We start from the raw sequence: 19,243 nt of genomic DNA on the forward strand, positions 1-19,243 counted from the left end.
CCTTGATATCTAAATTTAATGCAACTAATTAGACAGTTATTTAGCTGGTGGTGGTGGTGGTGGTGGTGGTGGTGATGATGATGATGATGATGGTGATGATGATGATAATAATATGATGATGATTAACCATAATAATAATAACAATAATAATAATAATAACAATAATAATAATAATAATAATAATTTCATTTCATGTTAGCATCCTTGCTATTTTCATTTACAATCATTTTGGTACATTTAATATTAAAATTTAAATAATTTACAGAATAATATTCCCAACAGATTTATAATTGATACAAAATCACTATTATTAAAGTCTTAAACAATATCACACGACTTGATATATTCTTTAAGAGCGCGTTTAAAACTATCTAGAGTTTTCTCATTTTTGATTTGTTCTGGTAGGTCATTGAACCATTGAAAACCCTGGTATGTAATCGATTTCTTGGCTGTATGCGTTCTTGTATGATTTATTAGTAATTTAGATCTATTTCTTGTCTGAAAATTATGTTTATCACTTACTCTTAATATTTTATTTTGTAAATAATTAGGTGTTAGATTATTTAACATTTTAAAAATCATAACAATAGTGTTATATTTTATTCTTTGCCTGATCGACATTTACCCCAACGTTTCCAACATCAATTTAATTCGTGTGTATTTGTTTACTCTTAAAATCAGACGCATCGCTCTATTTTGAAGTCTTTGTAATACATCTAATTGTTTTTGACTATAATTTATCATTAGTATACTGCAATACTCAAAATGTGGTGCTACAATTGATTTGTAAATCAGAGTCTTAGTGTAAGGTGTTACCGTATTTCCTATTCTAGATAATACATTTATTTTAGTTGCCACTTTCTTGATTGTATATATTGCATTCTCATCTAAAGATAAATTATCATCTATTACAATACCTAAGTATTTGGTTTTTCGTACTTCTACTATTTTTTTACTATTCAGACATATATTACATTTACCTCTTATATTTTTCATTCTTTGGTCGTGAATTATCATAAATATAGTTTTTTTAATATTAATTTTTAACTGTTTGTCAATTAACCATAGATTTAACAATTTTAGAGCTTTATTTAATTTCTTTTCAATGATCTCCCAATATCGACAAGAATAGTACAAGATCATATCGTCCGCGAATAACCTACAAATAATCCCAGATTCATTAAAGATTTTAACAACGCGGTTTATATAAATAATAAATAATAATGGACCTAGTTTCGACCCTTGAGGGACACCGTTATCTATATTAATTTCTTCTGACAAATAATTTCTAAATTTTACTTTTTGCTTACGGTTTGATAAGTAAGATATAAACCACTCTCTTACCGTACCAGTTATCCCTAATGCTTCTATGCAATAATTAGTTTCTGCCTATTTATTGTTTCAAAAGCTTTAGTAAGATCTATACATGGTAAACCAGTCAACCAACCTTTGTCTAAGAAATTGCGCCATTCAATAAAACAATTCTGTAAAGCTGTTTCACACGAATGAGATTTCCGGAAACCAGATTGCTCTTCGTTCAAAATATTATTTTTAGCTATGAATTTTTCCAGTTGGTCTTTTACTAATTTTTCAAGAATTTGTTCTATAATGGGTAACGTGTTAATAGGTCTCAGATCTTCCGCCTTACAGCTCTCTTTAATTTTTTTGATTGGTATCACTGTAGATATTTTCCATTTATCGGGCATTATCCCTAATTTTAAAGAATTATTTAATATATAGAGTAATGTGTTTTTTTCCGTTTCCCACACCATTTTTATAATTGAAGCATTAATTTCTGTCTTTGAACCTTTTTTAAAATCTAAATTTTTTATAATCTTATCGACTTGTGTCACAGTAACTTCTTCAAAACTATTCCAGAATACATTGCTGTTATTCTCTTCCTCTCATTTTTCGCCCTGCCTACTATTAATATCATCAATTATTTTTTGTACATTGTTCACAAAGAATTCATTTATTTTATTAGCACATGTATTTGTATTCTTATAAATTTCTCCCTTAAAATCTATTTCTTTTAATACTTCCGTGTCAGTTTTCTTTTTATCTCCAATTAGCTCTTTTAAACTTTTCCATAATTTTTCTGGCTTCGATTTATTCTTATCTATACATTCTTCATAATATTTGTTTTTACTATTTCTAATCTCATTTACTACTACGTTACGTAATCCTTTGTATTTTCTATATAATGCCTGACAATTTCGCATTTCGGTAAGCTCTATCTCGCTCTTTAATTTTATTTAAAATTGTTTTACTCATCCATGGTTTTAATTTCCAGTTTAACTAACAATTTTTTTGCGTTACTGGCGCTACTTCATTCACACTCTCTATTATATTATCTGTTATTTTATTTACAATAAAATTATACTTTTCAGCATCACAAACATTATCACAGTCATTCTCTAAATTTAAAATTTAGAATTTATTTTTTAATATTAACTGAAAATAATCTTTATCAAAATTTTTAAAGTTTCTTGTCAAATATTTATTTGATTCCTCATATATTATACTATCACGTGCATAGTCTATTTGTAAAATACTATGGTCTGTAATTCTTAGTTCTTCTAGAACTTTAGTCGCAATACTGATGTTAGAAAAAACTAAGTCAATAATCGTACTAGACCTAAAATTTAATCTAGTGAAGGACGTCACTTTTTGAACTAACCCTATGCACATTAATTCATTAATTAATTTTTTACTATAATAGCTTTTACTATTAACGTCAATATTAAAGTCACCGGTTAATATCAATTTGTTTCTGTCTTGTACCTCTTCTACTAATTTGATACATAACAAAATTTGAGTTTTACAAATTTTAATGGTGTGTAACCACACTCCATTAATTATATTACTACTGTTGTTGATAATTTTAGATGTAATATTATTTTTAATGTAAGTAATTACACCGCCCGTCCTGTTGTTAGTGGAGTCCGTTCTTACGTGCTGGTAGTTATTAATACTTATTTTATGATCAGGTACCGTATTAGTTAGATGAGTTTCAGTTAAACAGATAATATCCGGCTTAGAAAGAAACAACCAGTTATCTAATTGATCTTTATGATAAATTAAACCACATATGTTTAAAACTGCTATGAATGGTTGCACAGGATTTTTTAGCTATTGTTTCTTACCCGCTATTTTTGATTGTTCATGGAACAATACTTTTTTGTAACACTCACAGTTTATATTTGTAGCAACATGGTTTATTTGCCAATCTACTAAGTTATTTTTCTTCGCCCACTCGTCACAGTTTACACATTTCTGCATTAAATTTTTACACTCGTCTTCTTTATGGTTTTCGGCACAAACTCGGCAAGCTGTATTCTTTCTACACTTATTTGATTAAAGCCCCAGCAATTGAAACATCTAATAACATTTACGTAGTCAAATACCTTGTAATTTTTCCAACCAATTTTAATTCTATTATTTGTTAAAATCTTTTCATGTATAACCGGATTAACTTCAAGTATTGCTGATCCATGTCCTTTTCTGTTTTTGAATAGTTTTAACAGTTTAATATTATCGGTAAGTGAGTTATCTATGTTTAGTTGGTTTTGTCTTATCAAATTTTTAATGAAGATGTCACCATCACTGCTAACAATACTGTCTTCGAGACCTATAATTTTTACTTTTGGATTTTTGCTATTGCTAATATTTACTTTGTATTGACTACCCAACTTCGTTTGAATTTCTTTCGCAAGAATCTCTTTTTCACTCTCTTTCTCAATTTATAGAATTACTTTACCATCTGTTCCTGACTTTACTTTGTTTGCTCCCACACCTAGTTCAATGATATCAACGTTGTTTCTTAAGGTAGTTGTAGCGTGATAAGCATTTTAACAGAAAATTATGAAATTCTTTTTATTGAAAGATAAATATATTAATAATTCACTACCAAAATTTCAGATCAATTGACCGAACGGTTTTTGAGTAATTAATTTTTGAAATTGCATCTTTTACACGTAGCGGTATAGAGAGATGATAAAATTAGTATGAAATCTTTGGCCTACTCGAGTAATAATAATAATAATAATTATTATTATTATACGTGACTGAATAAAGTAGTCAGTACTTGTCTCGGATAGCTTAACTGGTAGAGCCCTTGGCGCGTAACCGAGAGATCTGGGTTCGATTCCCAGTCTGGGCTCTGATTATTTTTTCAATTACGGAAAAATTCCCACTGAGTAGGTCCCCCCCTTTCCCCTATCCGTTCTTTCCCAACTCCCTTAAAAAAATTTGCTTTAATAATAATAATAATAATAATAATAATAATTGTTATTATTATTATTATGTTATTAAATGTTATTAAATGCTCAGGGGGGTTGTCCCCGGAGTCCGATTCTCCGAGGGCCCAGCCTGAGCTCCATCCATTACTGCTGGACCACTCCGCACAACAAGGCGGTTAGTGATCACAGCAGGCCAAAGTCATTTTCCTAAGTAGACGGAGGGAACCTAGTATGACAGCCTTCTGCATCCTGACCGCCAAGAATTCAGCTTTTGATGAGCAAGCTGGAACTCTGGCAAGTGAGGATACAAAAGACTGTTTCATCCCTCCGAGGACGCCAACAATCAGGACGACGAGCTTGACACGGTAACCTGGGTAAAGTTTGCCAATTTCAAACAGGAGATCCTGATATATCTGTCTTTTGTGCTCTTCTTTGGCTGAGATGTTGTATTCAGCCGGGGCCGAGAACTCAATGACATAAATGTCACGAGTAGCCTTGTCGAAGAGCACAATATCAGGTTTGTTGTGATCTATCCGCCGAGTTGTTGCAAACGGCATGTTCCAATAAATTTTGCAACTGTCATTCTCAACAACCTGGGGAATATCTCCTGGCAGATAAGGCAGCACTGGTGTCATATCAATACCGTAGTAATGACGAAGATAGTAGTACAGTACTCTCAGGGCAGCGTTGTGACGCTGGATATATGCACCTCTCGCCAGCACAGGACATGCTGACAAAAGGTGCATGAGCGTCTCCGGGTGTTGTTTACACATCCTACATGACGTGTCCAGAAGCTGCACCTGGAGCACCTTGCTACGGTATTCTAGAGTGTTAATGACACCATCTTGGCAAGCAAATATGAACCCTTCAGTCTCGGACATCAGGCCAGCTGACTTTAAGAAGGAAAACGTCAGCTGGGTGGACAAGCCATGATCACGCACGTGTTTGAAGAACACGCTGTGCATGGACTTGTCCATCAGTTCGCCTAGGAGTAGTTTTTCCTCGGCGTTCCTGATGACGCTCTTGAATTCCTCCTTTCGGAGTTCCATAAGAGCGTTTATCTCTCCAAGACCAAGGGTTCTTGCTGCATATATAGCTGCCTTATACAAGAACGACCCCTTATGCGCATTCTCATGTTTATGAACAATTTGCATAAGAAAGTCATCCTCGTCTGCAGTGAAATTGACAACTTCGTGTGTTAAACCCAGGACCAAACGATCATGCAGCCGCTCCAAACTCTGCAGACCTCTCCCACCGATGGACCGGGAGAGGTATAATCTGGCGACTGATGAATTGGGGTGCATGCTCCGGTTCATGTTGATAGTCTTACGGGTTTTGATGTCGAGATCTCGCAGATCCTTTCGGGCCCATTTTAAGACACCGAAAGAGTATAGTAAGACTGGGACAGCGAGCATATTAGAAGCGGAGACTTTATTTTTACCGGAAAGTTCGGAGGACCAAATTTTCCGGAGTCTCCTAACATACTCGCTATGGAGAGTTGCTTGGACTTCGGAGACCGCATGCATGCGGTGCTCTTCCATTCCTAGATATCTATACAACTCTCCGGCGTCTAATTGTCTTAAAACGCTCCCATCTACCAACTCGACATCATCACCCGTAACAGAGCACTTACCCCTCGCCAGATGTACGACCGCACACTTGTCCAACCCAAAAGACATTCCGACATCCCGCGTGTACTCTGCTACGATGTTAAGAGCCGCCTGTAGATGATCTTCATCAGCACTATAAAAGCTTCAGGTCATCCATATAAAGCAGATGGGTAATCGAGTATTTTCGATCACCCGGAGGCCCCACAGAGTACCCACGAGTTTTACGGAGAGCAACAGATATAGGCAGCAGTGAGATGCAAAACAGCAGAGGGCTTAAGGAATCACCTTGGAAGACCCCTCGTTTGTACTCTACAACTCCGGTTATGTGCAATGCGTTTCCACTTCCAATGTGAAAACGCGTTCGCCAGAGCTGCATTGTACGCCGAATGCATTCCACTATTTCAGGATTGACCCCCAGGCATTTGAGGAGATATAAAATCAACTCATGAGAAGTTGAGTCAAATGCCTTGCGATAGTCGATCCAGGCCATTGACAGGTTGCGTTGATAGTAGATCGCATCTTGTGTGACACATCGATCAACTATCAAGTTCTCTTTGCAACCTGACAGGCCTCTTTTGCTGCCACGCTGTTCATATATCTGTTGCCATACAGGTTCTATCTCATGCAAAATACGGTTGTTTAAAATTTTTGTAAAAATTTTATAAACCGCATTCAAGCAGGTGATAGGCCTGTAATTCTTTGGGTCAGACAAGTCACCTTTTTTTGGTATCAGTACGGTTCGCCCTTCCACGAGCCAGTCTGGAATCGGTTCGTCAGCTCTAATGTACGATGTAAATATACGGGCCAGATGGAGGTGGGTAGAAGTAAACTTCTTTCACCAAAAGACATTTATGCCATCTGGTCCCGAGGCAGCCCAATTTTTGCTGCCATTTAGAGCTGAACGAACTTCATTCACACTGACTGCAGGGCTCTCTTCATCAGCATTCTGTCTACGGTGTTCCCGACAGAATGCTTTAAAGTCGTGCAGAGCTGGAGTATTGGCGTTCACGTTTGGTTGATCTCCATACAACTCAGTCCAAAAAGCTTCCACCCGCTCAGGTGTTGGATAATTCCCGGTAACATCGGTCTTTGGTGTCAGAAAGCGTGAAGGGCTGGATCGAAACAACGAGTTGTCGACCAACCGCTTCAGCCGTTTCTCTAGTGACTTTTTGGCAGTCACAAGAGCCCGCAATTTATTGAGAGACTCTTCCTTGATGACAAAAAGAGTACTCTTATTCAGTGTGTGATGACGCCACCGAAGTTCAGCAGCAATGCGCCGAATTCGGGGCGTGTATGCTCTTTGAGTTGTTTCAAACTCAATCACACACTGAATGCGGGAGACCTGTTTCCGGGATCTGTCAATTTTGAGTCCAAGTTGTGAGATGCGCTGTCTCAACCTTGCCTCGATCGAGAGACAATTTCTCTCTCTCGGAAAAGCCGAAACTGCTGCATCATACACAACCTGGCTCACAGTGAGCAGGGTGGAATCCTCCAGGATGTTTGCACGGAGATCTTCATTTACCGCTTCTAGCTGTTGTTGGGAGTAAGTTATCTTTTTAGATATACTTACTTGCCGTCCTATAAAGGGATTGTTGTCATCCAAGGAGGAACGGCGTCGCTCTTGGTGTAATTGCGCCGGAAAGGAAAGTCTATTAGACTGCCTTCTATCCGGCACAAGCGATCTTCTATTACGCCGAAGATAAGCGGCATAATTACGCAGGTGTTTAGGCGTAAAATGCTCTAGTTCCGGATGCATATCACTCCAAAGAGTGTGCATCCGGGCCATATAACCGCTCACCCCCGGCTCGCTACGTTGGTAGCACACCAAGAGGTCGACTCGTAGTTCCTCCGTCCACTTAAAGTAAGTCCTTAAAGCGCCAGGGTCGTCATCGTTCATCGGGTCCGGCGTGCTCCTCCCACCTGATGAATGGTCCTCATCCGAAAAGGACCGGTTGTGGAGAGCACTTCTGAGATTACGTCTTGTTGTAACTCAGTATTTCAATGCAGTGGGTAGTTGGCCCACTGCATCGGCTACGTCGTTCGCCTACAGACCTGGTGTTATAGTCTGCGTTTCCCGCGATGCGCCGCTTGGAGGCCACGTAGCAAGCACCACTATTATTATTATTATTATTATTATTATTATTATTATTATTATTATTATTATTATTTAGTAATTTTTCAAAAGAATTTTCGGATCGGGATTCATGGCTTAATTTACTAAAAATATATTAATTTAAAAACTACCGATCTTCACATCATTCATTAATTTAACTTATTAAAAATTCTTGGCCAATATGGACTTCAAGCTTAAGACAATCAAGAGAAAAAAAATTTGGAGTCAAAGTAATGAAAATATATCAAAGTCATAATAAAGAATTACTCAGTGTAGCTTAATAGGTAACTGAATGATAGTTACGGACAGTGTCTCGGATAGCTTAAGGGTAAAGCAGTTGGTGCGATACCAAAAGATCCAGGTTTGATTCCTGGTCTAAGCATTTTCCGAGTTATTTTTTCGGTTACCGAAAAAAGTGTCACTGCGTAAATAAATCTTTCTTTGAATTTCAATTGTTAAATTTCACCTGAATTTTCTCTGATGGTATGAGACCTCATACCGATAAAATTATTATGGTGAAGAAGTAATCATAAAAATTTAGTAATTCTTCAAAAGAATTTTCGGATCGGGATTCATGGCTTAATTTACTGAAAATATAATAATAATCATAATAATAATAATAATAATAATAATAATTTTATATATAATTGTTGGCTATCCAGCCTCATACACGATTTTTTCTCTAACTATTCATAATATCGTTAGCCTGTATTCCCTATCGGGCATAAACAATTTTTAAATTCTTATCTAAATTTTGTCATTAAAGGTAAATTTGACTGAAAAATAATTCGGACGGCCCAGACCAGGACTCGAACCTGGATCTTTTGGATTCGCGCCAAAGGCTCTACCTGTTAAGCTATCCGAGACACTGTCCAAAATTTCCTTTCAGTTACCTCTTAATGACAACCTCAACACATGATTTTTTATTTTTCTATTCACTTGACCTTCTATCAATACTTCTTTAACGCCGATTAATGACAAAATTTAGATAAGAATGAACAAAATTTCTTATCAAATTTGCAAATTATTATTTATCAATATATGCTGATAGAAAGATTTATTAACTATTAAGAAATTAATTTATTCGAAGACAATTATTTAATTTATTAAATTCTAATAAATATTTTTTAACATTTAACAAATATTTATTTGGGAGGAAAGTATATTTATTAAAATAGTTTATAAGTATTTATTAATAGTTAACAAATATAGTTATATCTGGCCAGATATAATAAAATCTTTTTATGTCTGATGTATTTTTCTACTCAGATATAGTTATATCTGTTTAGATCTGATCAGATATGACTAGATCGGATTATGTCTCCCATCCCATATCTGATCAGATATAAATATATCTGACCAGATATAATTAGATCTGATCAGATATACCCCTCTCCAAAAAAAATGGACCTGACTAGTGCTTGTCGTTTAATCTCTTCAGGTCTATCAAGCTAGCATGGACTCGTCCATCAAGCATTGACTTATTATTCAAGCAAAAAAATTTATTTGTGGTGCTAAATTTGTTGCTTTTTTGTTGCTAATTAGTTGCTCTATTTAGAATATTGTTGCCTGTTTAAATTCCGAGAAATCAATAATAATGACCGTCCAAAATGGGCTCTGCCACTGCTAGCTTGATATGCCTGATCTCTCTCTTTGATCTGAAATAAAAAAAAAGACCGATTTTAAGTTAGTATAAGTATATTTATCGTCGGAACTAGAATAAAAAAAAAAAAAAAAAAAAATATTTGACAAAATGGCACGTAGTTAAAAGTATTTTTTGAAAAAAGTTTCAGATTCGTACTTTTAACTATGCGCCATTTTGTCAAATATTTTTTTTTTTTTTTTTTCATTTTAGTTCCGACGATAACTATACTTATACTAATTAAAAATCCGTCATTTTTTTTATTTCAGATCAGAGGGAGAGATCAATCGACACGCACCAGTCAGGCCCATTTTTTTGGAGAGGGAAACTTGAGCGCCATTCTAATTAAAAAAATACATTATCATCAGGGCCTGGAAGTTCAGGCTCAACAATAAACAGTAGAAAAAGAGCGAAATTCGGTTAATAATCAAAAGCAAAGTGACAAACGCGAGCAAATTCACGCGCATGAATTTATGCTATAGCATATGCATGAAATGTCAAAACGAAAGTGAGGTTGGCTGCGAAACACGTGGATATAAGCAACAAAACCTCAAATCGTAAGATAAATAATAATTTTATAGTGAATTTAATGCCAATAAAAAATATTTCTCAACGTGAGCATGTGAGGAGCGAGAAAATAAATTCAGCAAAGATTTTTAAAATTTTCAGATAACTTTATTGTCAAAAATATAGATTGTCTTAGACCACAACAATTTTATTTTTTTTTTATTTTTTTGAACTAGAATATCAATTAACAAGACCACTAGGTGACACAAAAAAACTATTTTTTTGTCCGACGAAGGCGGAAGCGGCAACTTTGTTTAGCGCAGCGGCACGAAAGTTGCCACTTTCCGCCCGGAGGCCAAAATAGTATATTACACACCGAGGAAAGTAAAGTAAGAAATGTCAGCGACACGTGTCGCAACGACATGTGTCGGCTTCGCCTCGGCCAACAATTACATGTGATCTGAGGCTTTCTTATTTACTTCCCGAAGAGTGTATGCTATTTTTTTGCTCGACGAAGGCAGAAAGCGGCAATTTCGTTGCGGGCCGAAATTTGACGCTTTCTGCCCGTCGAGCAAAAAAAAATTTTTGCTCAAGGTTCTTTTAAATATCCTTTAAATGTCACTGGAAGTCAATCTCTAATGCCAGCGTATGCTAATTTTCAAATAAAAGTGACAAGTAGCCCAACAGAAAGTGTCGCTGGTGTCCCTATAAAAGAAAATGTAGCCGACATGTCTCTGGAGTGTCCCAAGAACCGAAGATGTCGCACACGAGTCACTGAGGTGATCCAGGAACAAAAAGTGTTGCCCATTTATTGCTGAAATGTCTTAGGAACAGAAAGTATTGCCCACGTGTCGTTAAAGTGTCGCTCATGTGTCGCTGAAGTGTCCGAGGCAAAAGAAGTGGCGCTCAGGTGTCCTCCATGTATCGCTGGAATGTCAAACAGAGGAAGTGACGCCCTTATGTCACTGAAGTGTCGCTCACTTGTCCCCGTCCCTGTTTGAAAACTCCAATAGGATCCCATCAAAAGCCACTTAAAAACCAATCAATTTTATTGGTTTCTATGTGGCTTTTGTCGCTTTTGATAGGATCTTATTGGAGTTTTCCAACAGGGGTAACGCTCATGTGTCGCTGGAGTGTCCGAGGAACAGAAAGTGTCGCTGAGGTGTCCTCCAAGTGTTACTGGAATGATTCAAACACAAGTGTCGCTCATATGTTGCTGTAGTATCCACAAACTAGAAGTGTCGCCCACGTGTCCACGAAGTGTCACTCATGTGTCGCTGAAGTATCCGAGGCAAGGATAGTGTAGCCTACGTGTCGATGGAAGCTCTTAGGATCAGAAAGTGTCACAATGTGTCGCTGAAAAATAAAATATTGTGAAAATATCACTATGATTCTAAATTGTCACTATGACACTGAATTCAGCAGACGGTTAACGAATTTTAAAATTATTCACGAAGTTACTGTTTATGAAATCAAAATTTACAAATTCTTTTCTCTGAATAAATTTGTAAAAAGGGATCCACATAGATCAGAGTACGTGTACTATAAAAATCAGCTGGGAAAAAATTCCAATAATTGTTAGTTGTCCGCCAAATTTAGACTTGTACCACTAACCGGCTTAAATTATGTCTTCCGTGTTGAGTGTCGCGTATGTGTCGCTGGCGTATCAAAGGCACAGTAAGTGTCGCTGAGATGTCCTTCAAGTGTCGCTAGAATGTTCAAACAGAAAGTGTCGCCTAATTTTCGCTAAAGTGTCCATAAACTAGAAGTGTCGCCCACGTGTCCACGAAGTGTCGTTCATGTGTCGCTGGAGTATCCGAGGCGAAGAAAGTGTCGCCTACGTGTCAATGAAACGTCTCAGGGTCAGAAAGTGTCGCCATGTGTCGCTGAAAAAAATAAAAATTTTGAAAATATCACTAGGGTTCTTTGCACATGACACTGGATTCAGCAGACGGTTGACGAGTTTTGAAATTTTTTACTAAGTTAATGTTTATGAAATAAAATTTCACAAATTTATTTGTCTGAATAAATTATTAAATAGTATCGATTCAAATAGATGTTTCCGAGGCACAGAAAGTGTCACTGAATTTTCTGAAAAATAAAATACGTCGCTTACGTTTTGCTGAAGTGTTTTCGGAACAGAAATCGTCTCTGGCGTGTCGCTCACGTGTTGCTGAAGTGTCTTAAGTGTAGAAAGTGTCGCTCATGAGTGCCAGGAACAGAAAGTGTCTCCATGTGTCAATGAAAAAATAATGTCTTAAAAATATTGCTAGGGTTCTCTGCACATCACACTGAATTTACTAGACATCTTGTAATTGTTCACAAAACAGAAATTTACGGATGAATTTACATAAATAAATTTTTAATGAGTACGGATCCAAATAGATCAGAATACTTGTATTATAAAAATCGGCTCAGAAAAATTTCATTGATGTCAGTTGAAAAAAATTGTTGTAGTCTTAGACAATCTGTATTTTTGGCAATAAAGATATATCTGAAAATTCTAAAAAAACTTTGCTGAATTTTTTTTCTCGCTCCTCACATGCTCACGTTAAGAAATATTTTTTATTGACATTAAATGCACTATAAAATTATTATTTATTTTACGATTTGAGGTTTTCTTGATTAATATCCACGTGTTTCACAGCCAACCTCACTTTCGTTTTGACATTTCATGCATATGCTGTAGCATAAATTCATGCGCGTGAATTTGCTCGCATTTGTCACTTTGCTTTTGATTATTAAACGAATTTCGCTCTTTTTTTACTGTTTATTGTTGAGCCTGAACTTCCAGGCCCTGATTATCATATACAAAATAATAAGGTAAAGTTTTTTTACCGATAATTTATTTGTTACAATTATTTGTTAAAAAAATTTTGATTAAAAAAATAACAATGATGAAAATAACCATATGTAATTTCAAGTACATTGAAGGTATTTTATGGAACATTGCTCGATTATTTTTTCGAAAGCATACAAGAATAAGTGTACTTTATTCAATATGGCGTGTTTTCTTGATGGTTGTCGTTATAAAGCAGACAGGCGCAATGTTTTCCAAATAGCTGGTTCCAAATTTTGTATGCAAACAACGTGCAACCTACATTGAGGGTTGATGATTTTGCGAATAGTGTCGAGACGAATAACCACGAGAGTAATATAGATGCATCTAATCCATCGGAAAAAAAAATAAGATTGAGATATTTTTTTGATAACACAGACAACTCACGTTGCATTCAAATAGTCATTCATTGAATATACATTAATTTTCAAAAAACTCGATTCACTATTCTATCTAGATAGCATATAGTAGCTCATTAACAATAACGGCTCATCTTATGAAATATTTGTCGTACGAATTCTATTTTACTATTCTGAAAAATAAAATCGTATGTTTGAATATTTTATCCATTTATCGATACCTAACAAAGAATCCTTTGGAATTTTAACTAGTCATAATTATTTTCGTACATTGTTTTCGTTTTATTTTGGTATCAGTAGAATGAAAAATTAATTCTTCTTTATTCAAAAAAAAATTATCTTTGAAAATTTAAATGAAAGATAAGTTATAGTACACAGAAAGAAAAATTTCTTGACTGGAGAACAAAATTCTTGGCTCAAGAAAATTTTCGGGTGCCTGAAGAAAGACCGAAGTTGTGTTGGCCGAATTAAAAATTTTTCTTAAAATTCTATTCTTGGTGGAACTAATTTTTAACTTCCCGCTAAGAAAATTGAAAATTTTCAAAAATCGGGAAGTTATTGTTTTTACCCCGTTTTTCGAAAATCGAGTTTTCATCAGATCTCAACTTTTTGAGGTCCTAGGAACCTTCCCTGACTATTCCCACGATTGTGTGTGTGTGTGTGTGTGTATGTATGTAAACCTCTCATAACTTTTGAACGACTTGACCGATTTGATCGCGGTTGGCGCCATTCGAAAGAGTTCGACTAAACTTAGATTTTAAATACAAGTTGGACCGATTCAGATCTATAGATTTTGAGAAATCTTAAAAAAACTGGGAAAAAAAATTTTTTCAAATTTGGTTTTTTTTAGTAACTTTCAAACGGCTTGACCGATCAATTCCAAAAACTAATCAGCTCTTAACATCGAAAAACTCGGTCAAAATCGGTTGATTCGTTCGTGAGTTATCGTTGACGAAAGAAATCGAAAAAAAGTGTTATTTTCACATAACTTCGACATTTCTTTTCGGATCGTTTTTGATGAGATAAAATAATATTGAGAGCTTAAAAAAACGCATAGATCACTGCCGAGAAAGTAAAAATCAGATAACATAAAAAATTATCAAAAAAATTGGAGATGCAAAAATAGAATAGTGTCCGATTTGGCATAGAATGCCCTATGCTATTGCTAGCATCAGGTTTCAGAACCAAGTTATAAAATTAATGACTTGTAAATTTTTTAAATCTATTATTCATTATAATTAGCGATTAATATTTTTGATATATAGCATATCTAAATAAGATAGTTAATTAAAGTGGAATGAAATGAAAATGTGCCGGTCGAAAATAGTGGTTTTAATTTTTAAATGTATGTATTTCACATAATATTATTTAAAAGTCGCCATGTAGCTGATACGGCCCATTAATTATCGGGAGCAAGTTTTATTGACTTTTAAAATGATTAGAATAGGGTAAATTAATGAAAACATTTTTGGAAACACGTTTAGCTAGGTGATGAATTCGAAGACGAAATCTGCAAATAGTTAAATCGATTTTACCGGAGGAAATGGGATGCACGGATTTCCTGGAATGCTTTCCACATCTCCTGGGATGGCTCGCTATTCGCCGTAAGTAATACTCTGCCACAAGCAGCTTCACCATCTAGTGATTCATCCAATCTCCATAGATGGCGTTGTAGTCTAGTCGATAAGCTGAAAATGGTACAAAATAGAGATACTGCTCTTAAAATTATATGCGATAGCTCATTGGATCCGGAATGACGCCTAGAAAAATGTGCCAAAAGCGTGTATTAACACTTAAAAAATTGCAAAAGTTATAAACAATTAAAGATGAAAAGAAAATGGCATTTCGTTTTTTGCCAATATTTAATAAACTATTGATATTTAAGAAATTTCAAAAAAAGATTCTGAAAGAGGAGGAAATTTCCAATAAAAAACTTTCAACTCCCGGAACTCTATCTCCATTATTTATAATTTTAATTTAACGCTGAAAATAGGTCCGCGCGTGACATTTTTAGGATGCACGCGTGGCGTCAAAAGCGAGTACGGCACATTAATTAATTTATTTAAGGTATTGAATATTTTTTTTTTAATTTGAAAAAATTATGGTGTGTTCTGAACACTATAATTAATTTATTCCCGTTGGAAATTTTACTTAAAGTTAATTTTTTAACAAGTTAAACAATTGTTAACTAACGAAATTTTCTCGAACTTCCGTCTTGATTGTAAGTGAAAAAAAAATGTTTAAATAATGGTCGTAAAAAATTTTCGCTTCGTAGAGCCTTTTTTACATATATACTTAACAAGATCGTGCTATAAAAGTTAAAAAAATATTTATACTTTGTTTATAACAATTTTTTTACTCAAACAAAAACTTAAAAATCCAAGTAATGTTGTTAAAAAAAATTTTTTTTTTCTAAATCATCATATTATCGTTTTTTTATTAATACAAGATATTTATTGATTTGCAAAAAAAATTTTTCCCGCCATTTGTTGATAAATTTTTTATAAACAAATTGATTAAATCAATATTTTTAAAAAATTTTTTTTCACAACTTTATTACATTACAAATATTATGATTTTTTAAAAAAAAATTTTTCCTTAATAACAATTTTTAATTGTTTATAATCGTTTTTTTTATATTTCTATTGTTTAAATAATTAGTTAAGAAATTATTTTTTTTCTAAAAATCATAATTGACAGTCCTCTATAAAGTAACAAAAAAAAAATTTTTTTTTATCAACAATTCTATTGTTTGTTAACTTACCAATTTGTTAAAAACAAATTTTCAACTTTTTTTTATTTTTTTCAGAATAGCCTTGAAGGTCTGTAACCGTATCTGCATTATTTAAAAAGTTAGGAGTCACGAAAGTTCGAAAAACATCGAAAAAAATATAAGTTTTTATAAACAAATGCGCGTAACAATAAATTAGTAATAACTAAAATTTTTTTTAATAATTCATTTAAAAGATAGTTTAACCATTTATAAAATCGACCAGAATGTTTATTTTCGTATCTCTAATAGTTTAAAAGTTATTTTAGTTTTTTAGTAGACAAACGAAGCAGCCGCTGCAACTTTTGTAACACGTGTTTTTTAAAAGTACAATAAAAAATTGAAAAAAATTTTTTTCGATACTTTGATATGTATGGTTGTTTTTGTTAATTTTAGAAGTTTTAGAAAAAAAATTAAAAAAAGTTGAAAATTTGTTTTTAACAAATTGGTAAGTTAACAAACAATAGAATTGTTGATAAAAAAAAATTTTTTTTTTGTTACTTTATAGAGGACTGTCAATTATGATTTTTAGAAAAAAAATAATTTCTTAACTAATTATTTAAACAATAGAAATATAAAAAAAACGATTATAAACAATTAAAAATTGTTATTAAGGAAAAATTTTTTTTTAAAAAATCATAATATTTGTAATGTAATAAAGTTGTGAAAAAAAATTTTTTAAAAATATTGATTTAATCAATTTGTTTATAAAAAATTTATCAACAAATGGCGGGAAAATTTTTTTTTGCAAATCAATAAATATCTTGTATTAATAAAAAAACGATAATATGATGATTTAGAAAAAAAAAATTTTTTTTAACAACATTACTTGGATTTTTAAGTTTTTGTTTGAGTAAAAAAATTGTTATAAACAAAGTATAAATATTTTTTTAACTTTTATAGCACGATCTTGTTAAGTATATATGTAAAAAAGGCTCTACGAAGCGAAAATTTTTTACGACCATTATTTAAACATTTTTTTTCACTTACAATTAAGACGGAAGTTCGAGAAAATTTCGTTAGTTAACAATTGTTTAACTTGTTGAAAAATTAACTTTAAGTAAAATTTCCAACGGGAATAAATTAATTATAGTGTTCAGAACACACCATAATTTTTTTCAAATTAAAAAAAAAATATTCAATACCTTAAATAAATTAATTAATGTGCCGTACTCGCTTTTGACGCCACGCGCGCATCCTAAAAATGTCACGCGCGGACCTATTTTCAGCGTTAAATTAAAATTATAAATAATGGAGATAGAGTTCCGGGAGTTGAAAGTTTTTTATTGGAAATTTCCTCCTCTTTCAGAATCTTTTTTTGAAATTTCTTAAATATCAATAGTTTATTAAATATTGGCAAAAAACGAAATGCCATTTTCTTTTCATCTTTAATTGTTTATAACTTTTGCAATTTTTTAAGTGTTAATACACGCTTTTGGCACATTTTTCTAGGCGTCATTCCGGATCCAATGAGCTATCGCATATAATTTTAAGAGCAGTATCTCTATTTTGTACCATTTTCAGCTTATCGACTAGACTATTGATGGACCGAAGGATCCCTAGCTAGTCAGTTTCTTTATCTTACTCAGGACGATACTGAGAAATGGGACAACAACTAGGTCGCAGTTAACTTGATACTATTCCCATGGAAAACTAATTTTCTGAGTAAATGAAAAAAGAAATTGAAATATGATGTGTAAAACAGAAGGAACGAATGAAAAGCCAGCATGAAAATCCACTGGTGAGAAATGTGACGTAAACTTCCGCTCGGCGCGTTGTCTCTGCTAATTTTTTATTCGTAGTTCTGACAGTGACCCGAGAATAGTCAGACACCTCTTTTTACATGATATATATTTTATTATCACCCAGAACACACTTTTGTCTTGTAATTTTTTTAACTTTCATGTCCAATTAAGTTGCATCATTATTTCAAATAACACAAATTCACTGAGAGGAATTTTATGAGTTTTTATCCTCTGGAAATGTATACCAATGAAACGTCAGACAATTGAATCCCTAGGGTGTCATCTGAGGATCACGACAATCGTATAAAAGCAAACTGAACTCACAAGCAGAAAACCCAATGATCCGACGAGTAAAACAACAAGTCTTTACAATTGCAAGGACTACGCGAGATATAATACCCCAGGGATCGATCATAGCAAATGGAAAATGTATACGTAGGACCGTCTGTGCTTATCACTTCTCTTTCTCATGAACGATAATCATACTCAAACGTATGTACGAAATATACTGTGATCAAACCTCAACTCCATAATAATGTCCTTAATGTTTAATTTGGTAATTAATTTACCTGATCAATCGAAGTGCTTGAAGCTGTGCATTACTATCAATTTGAAAAGGTTAAACAATTTTACTCACCTCTATTATATTCATGTAACTCGTGTGGGATAATAAATTGTATGAATAACAAGAAAAAACGAAGCATCAATACTCTTAGGTATAACTAGACATTATTGAAAATAGTTAACTATTTCTATGACGTTGAATGATAACACCGGCACACAAAAAAAAAGCTATTTGTGCATTTGACTGGGCCTACATTCGGACATGTACTTGGACCTGTTGAATCCGAATTTGAAGTCCGTTTGGCCCGGTCACTCTCCATATGTGAGTAAAATGCAAAAAACCCAAAAAAATTGCGAAAAACTGCAGTCACAGCGATGAAAAAATTTTTGTGGACCTGAATCAAGTATGATTTTTATGTATTTTATTTCACTGAATCTGAATCTGAACTTTAATTAGTCCGTTGAGCCATCAAAATTTAAAAAAATTACGAAAAACCGAAAAAAATTGCAATAAATCATGAAAAATCAAAATTATCGAGATGAAATGCAACTTAACTTCATATTAACGTACTTATTACTAGGCGACAACTTCGGTCCATTATGTTGCGTAATACGTAACTTTTCGTCAGCTGATACGTTCATAGTATAGTATAACTATTTCCAGTATGTTTAACCCGCAGGCCTTATTACCCTACCGTAGTAAAATAAGGCTTACTCGCAAAGTTTTTTAAAAAATTTAATTTTGTGTTTATTTATGGTGAAAACTACCATTACTTCATTATATTTTCTGGCTAATATATTAATATAAAAATTAATGATACATTTCAATAATTAAATGCAATATTTTCGATTT

The 19,243-nt window shown here is 33.5% G+C and overlaps 1 protein-coding gene across 4 annotated transcripts in view; it reads left to right on the forward strand.

The window, feature by feature from the left end:
- Positions 1 to 19,243, forward strand: part of LOC123269442 (hemicentin-2) — a 593,151-nt gene that overhangs the window by 513,623 nt on the left and 60,285 nt on the right. Inside the window, exon 9 of one of the 4 annotated variants that reach the window (XM_044735149.1) lies at positions 9,876 to 9,970. The exons of the other annotated variants lie outside the window; for them this stretch is intronic. Coding sequence (XP_044591084.1) covers positions 9,876 to 9,955 — 80 coding nt within the window. The 3' untranslated portion in view covers positions 9,956 to 9,970. Of the gene's footprint in view, positions 1 to 9,875; positions 9,971 to 19,243 lie in introns of those variants that run through there. 4 annotated transcript variants of the gene reach the window in all.

Source organism: Cotesia glomerata, linkage group LG7 (genome assembly GCF_020080835.1).
Source record: "Cotesia glomerata isolate CgM1 linkage group LG7, MPM_Cglom_v2.3, whole genome shotgun sequence".
Classification (NCBI taxonomy): Eukaryota; Metazoa; Arthropoda; class Insecta; order Hymenoptera; family Braconidae; genus Cotesia; species Cotesia glomerata.